General features: G+C 45.1%; 1 protein-coding gene across 2 annotated transcripts; it reads right to left on the reverse strand.

Moving 5' to 3' along the window:
• Nucleotides 1-2,796: 2,796 nt before the first annotated feature.
• On the reverse strand, nt 2,797-4,612 carry LOC147459154 (uncharacterized). Of its 2 annotated transcripts, none has more exons than XM_086510483.1 (4): nt 4,441-4,612; nt 3,950-4,199; nt 3,521-3,587; nt 2,797-3,431 (listed from the first exon to the last, which is right to left on the reverse strand). In XM_086510483.1, exons 2-4 carry the CDS (start codon nt 4,123-4,125, stop codon nt 3,174-3,176), a joined length of 501 nt encoding a protein of 166 aa, XP_086366609.1. In that variant the 5' UTR covers nt 4,126-4,199; nt 4,441-4,612; the 3' UTR covers nt 2,797-3,173. The 2 variants fall into 2 exon arrangements, with proteins under 2 accessions (XP_086366609.1, XP_086366610.1); XM_086510484.1 differs by lacking the exon at nt 4,441-4,612 and adding an exon at nt 4,316-4,333.
• Nucleotides 4,613-4,869: the final 257 nt, after the last annotated feature.

Consider the following 4,869-nt stretch of genomic DNA (forward strand, 5'->3'; position numbering starts at 1 on the left):
TGTTGGGGCTAATCTGCACTTGAAGAAAAGGTTGGACTTGTTCTTAGCTGAAAAGGCTAGGTTGTCATGTCGGGGGGGTCCTGCTGAGAAGGTGCTCTGTTGGACACTGGGTCCCTGCTGCCTCTTCTGCCCTACTGAGTGACTGTCAGTTTTCTTTTATATTAACTTAGCAAATTTGCCCTACCCGTTTTCCCAACAAAGTCACTTATTATAATAAGTGAAAATTGGCTAAAATAGAGAAAATAGGTTTTGCAGTGTAAAATGCTCCTAATGGATTCTGAAAGTAATCTGATGATCATGTTGTGTACAACCAAAGGATATGCATCTGCTCTAAGTGTCTGGACATGCACGGTCTGCGAACAGACTCACAAAGGTGCCATAACACTTCCTAAGCTAGACTAACTGAACCCTTGTCATGTAGTAGCTTGTCCACATACACATAGGGTTAGATGTGAATGTTGAACTTTGCTCAAGATGAGTGCTCCGAACTGTGCTATAGGGTTCCTTTTATCTACAAAAGGGAGAGCCTTCCGTTTCTTTAGTGAGAGTGCAAATGATCACAAAGTGGTAAACACTGTGAATGAAGGTGTTGAAACTGAGAGATAGAAAGAGAAGAATACGACACCAAAATGTTCTCAAACCCTCCTACGAAGGCCCCACTCTCTATGGCAAGAGCGATCTACTATTGATTGCACGAATCTCTACAATGCAATGGACTTGCCGACGATGTTGACGACGATGAGACGGACTGAAACTGAAAACGCTAACGACTGAAATCTGCAAATCTTGTATCTGTTGAATTCTAACTCTATGTCGATGACGACGGCAATGATGACGATGCGACGACGATGCGCTGAAAACACAGATGCTGGTCTCTGCGAATAGCGAGTTGAATCTGCAAACTTTGGCTGATCTAACTATATGACGAGGAATTGCTACGAGAAGGTGAGATCTATGAGGTTTAGGGGCTGCGATAAGGTTGCTAACTGCTGAAAAATGAAAACGCTAGTGCAACTGAAGGTTCTGTCGCCGGGAATCTGCAAACATTGGGGGTAGTCAGCAAATGCAAAAACACTAGGCTAATGTGTTTGTCTTGCTGCAAAAACGCTAAGGGTTTTGCTATGGTCTGTTATTGCCAAGCTGATCTACAATTGCAAAACGTTGGGACTAATCTACACTTGAAGAAAACGTTAGGCTTGTTCTTGGCTGAAAAGGCTAGGTTGTCATGTCGGAGGAGTCCTGCTGAGAAGGTGATCTGTTGGACACTAGGTCCCTGCTATCTCTTTAGCCCTACTGAGTGACTGTCACTTTTCTTTTATATTAACTTAGCAAATTTGCCCTACCCAATTTCCCAACGAAGTCACTTATTAATAATAAGTGAAAAATGGCTAAAATAGGGAAAATAGGTTTTGTGCAATGTAAAATGCTCCTGATGAATTCTGACGGTAATCTGATGATCATGCTATTGACAACCAAAGGATATGCATCTACTCTAAGTGGTTGGACATGCATGCTCTACGAATAGACTCGCAAAGGTGTCAAAACACTTCCTAGGCTAGACTGATTGAACCTTTGTCATGTAGTAGCTTGTCCACGTACTCATAGGGTTAGATGTGCACGTGACACACTAAGTCTACCACCTAGCAAAAATGTTAATTGTTTCCATCCCTCGATGTGTTTTGGAGGACAAGGATGATACCCAAGAGCGCAAATGAGTTATCCATCGTGTTCTCCATAAAGCTTTGACAAAAAGATTAAAATTGATTTTCCTCTATTGGAAGAGTTAGATGTAGGTAGCAGCTTTGACCATTGAGGCTGCAAGAAACTCGCATGTATGTGTAAATGCACACAAAATACAGAGAAAAGGTTATATAAATGGCAAGAAGCCGAGCCAAATGTGCTAACACCTCCGTCTTGGCCCTTCTTCCAATCCCTTAATTGCCCAATCCAATGTGCAGGTTCTGCCATCATGTTCATGCAATGCTGTCCAGACTGCCCACTGCACTGTTTAAATCTGTCAATATTTTAGCATGTCCACATGATGCGCTTCCGCCTGCCCGTGTATCTGGGGAGAGAGAGAGAGAGAGAGAGAGAGAGAGAGAGAGAGAGAGAGAGAGAGAGAGAATCAGTCCCCCACTTAGATTCGAGCCCTACAGAACGATTAGACCCACATCAAGCATCAATTGTGAAGCCACTAACATAGACCAATACGAATGAGACAGAACCACCAAGAGTAAGAGAGAAATTGTGCATGCACAAGAAATATTTACGGTCACAAGGGAGTGTCCTACATCAAACCCTACCAACAAGTGGCAAGGTGCTTCATTCCAAGATAGTCTGCAACGCAATGGAACTCAAAATACCAAGATTTTGCAAGTATCCAACATTAAACCCTACCAACAAGTGACAAGGTGCTTCATTCCAAGCTCATCTGCGACGTAATGGAACTCGAAATACCAAGAGTGGCACCCAAAGCCTAGGGTCAAGTTGGGCTGAGCGCAACAGGTCACTGAGTGTTGAGATTTAAAACCTGGAACACATGAAATGATTGCAAAAACAAACACATGCTCAAAAAACAAGCGACCCAAGAGCAAGGGAAACTTCAACAGCTCTTACTACATTCCAGAGAACCCGAACTTCAAGTTCACACAGGAGGTAAGGGGTAAAATCCTGGTCCTGACATTCAATGAAGAAAGGCATACCCCTTCCCTTATTAAATCTGCCCTTATTAAATCAAACCATTATTTCATTTGACCATACACAGCAAGATTATACTCCACCATTGAGACAAGGTCATTAAAAAAACTGCTTGCGATAATTTAATCAGCAGATATATTACATGCAATGATAAATCTGTACAAAATTTGTTGCCGATACTTAAGGTCCGGAATGACTCGGGATTTCCCACAGCTTCCACCCCCAAAATTGGGATGAAAATTGAAAAGGGATCCTTTAGTATCCTGCTCTCAGTTCAAACCAAGAGCGGAGACCACATGTAAAGGGGATCGTTACAACTCACCAAGTAAGCCTCTCTACGATTACATCTAGATTGCAAAAGGGGGGTTGATGGAAACGTGCAACTCTCATAGATACAGAAATCTACAGCAAGGCCATTAGGGTAGTAAAAAACTGCACACTTTACCAAGATGGCCTTGACGAATCATTTGCGTTAGTTAAGCGAAAGCAGATACACGGCGCCCCGCATCACGACCTGTACACTCGAATCCACGCGCCGAACATTCAAAACCCTCTATTCGAACCGAGGGATTTGCTCTGATTGGAGGTCCTTGTGGAACCTTGGCTTGTGAGGTTGCCACAGGGTATGCATGTGGATGCAAAAATTGTGAGTCCCGCACCAGCGGATTCGCGGCTCTGGAAGGAGGAGAACCGGAAAAAAACGGGGGAGAACATCCAAAGTCCCCATATGGGCTCTGCACACACAACACTCACAGTTACAGCAAAGCCAACCTTCACTTGAATGCGTAACAAGACAAGACCAAGATGCAAACCCAGTTCCAACCTTGCTTAGAAAGATATCCAAGATCTCACAGCCAGCATCGCTGCCATCAATTGCAACAGGAGACATGCTGCAAATCCATTATATTGCTGAGCCACATGGAAAAAATAAACACAGGCAGATACACAGGACGACACTGCTTGTGGCTGACTCAAATGATTAACTAGATTAACTAGGCATTACTTGCACATATCCATCCATAGGATGTAAAAGATTAGGTAATTGCGCACGAAGTGCACATATTCATCCATACGATGCAACAGATTTCACTTGATAGTGCACAACATGTGCATATCCATCCATTCAACACGACAGATTAACCTACTGCCCATGACATGCATATGTTCATCAGTATGATGCATAGATGCAGACATATATACTTACATAAGGCACGCAGAGCACTTGTCAGTATTGAGAGAGTACGCCACATACCTTCTCACTTGGCGGATGGGCTTGATGAAATCTACAGATCTAAGGTTTGCCACTGCAACACGCTGAGGCTTTGGGCAGATAATCTTCTCCTCGGAGCTCTCGGGAGATCTGAGGCTGCCACAGTCACGCATCTCTGAGCGTGGGTCCGTCAAGCTCAGGGTTGCTAGGTGCGACATCTTCCCAGGACAGAAATCGGGTATTCTGGCCTACGCCCCTTTGAGAAAACTACCCTCCTCAGAGTTGAGCAGCCCTGCAACATGAAGGAAAGGCGACTGAGTTGCCCACATATACACACCTCAGTAGATCTTCCTGCTCTCACACAGAGAAGTTTCACAGAAATGGCATGAGAACATGATACGAGCATACAAGAGGACATGCATCCAGAGCCTAATTGTCGGAGGGGCATGGTGGACCTCTCTCTCTCTCTCTCTCTCTCTCTCTCTCTCTCTCTCTCACACACACACACACACACACAGAAAAGAGCATAATACCTGCACATCTAGAGGGAAATCTGAGAAGCAGGAGAGGGGGGGAAGAAGATAAAGGACGGGACGGCACTCCAGCTTGCTTGGTTGCTGAGGGATAGGGGGACGGGAGAAAGGGGGTTTTCAAAAGAGGTGATGGATAGGTAGGGGGCAAGGGGGCACAGTGCGCGAGAGAGAGAAAGGAGAAGGGGGGAGAGAGAGAGAAAAGAGATGGGGTCCTGCCGCTCTCGCCTTTTACTGAGCACGAGTCCGTCCCCACATGGAATGAAAAAGCCACTCGCAGAAGGAAGAGAGAGAGTGTGTGTGTGTGTGAGGGGGGTGTGTGTGACAGAGAGAGAGGGGAGGGGATTATGTCGGAGATCGGAAAGGCGAGCTCACCAATGGAAGTTTGAGGGAGTGGGCCGCATTTTCATGATTGATTGCTAGCTCCTTTCC

This window comes from Adiantum capillus-veneris, chromosome 4 (genome assembly GCF_014529385.1).
Source record: "Adiantum capillus-veneris isolate H3 chromosome 4, ASM1452938v2, whole genome shotgun sequence".
Classification (NCBI taxonomy): Eukaryota; Viridiplantae; Streptophyta; class Polypodiopsida; order Polypodiales; family Pteridaceae; genus Adiantum; species Adiantum capillus-veneris.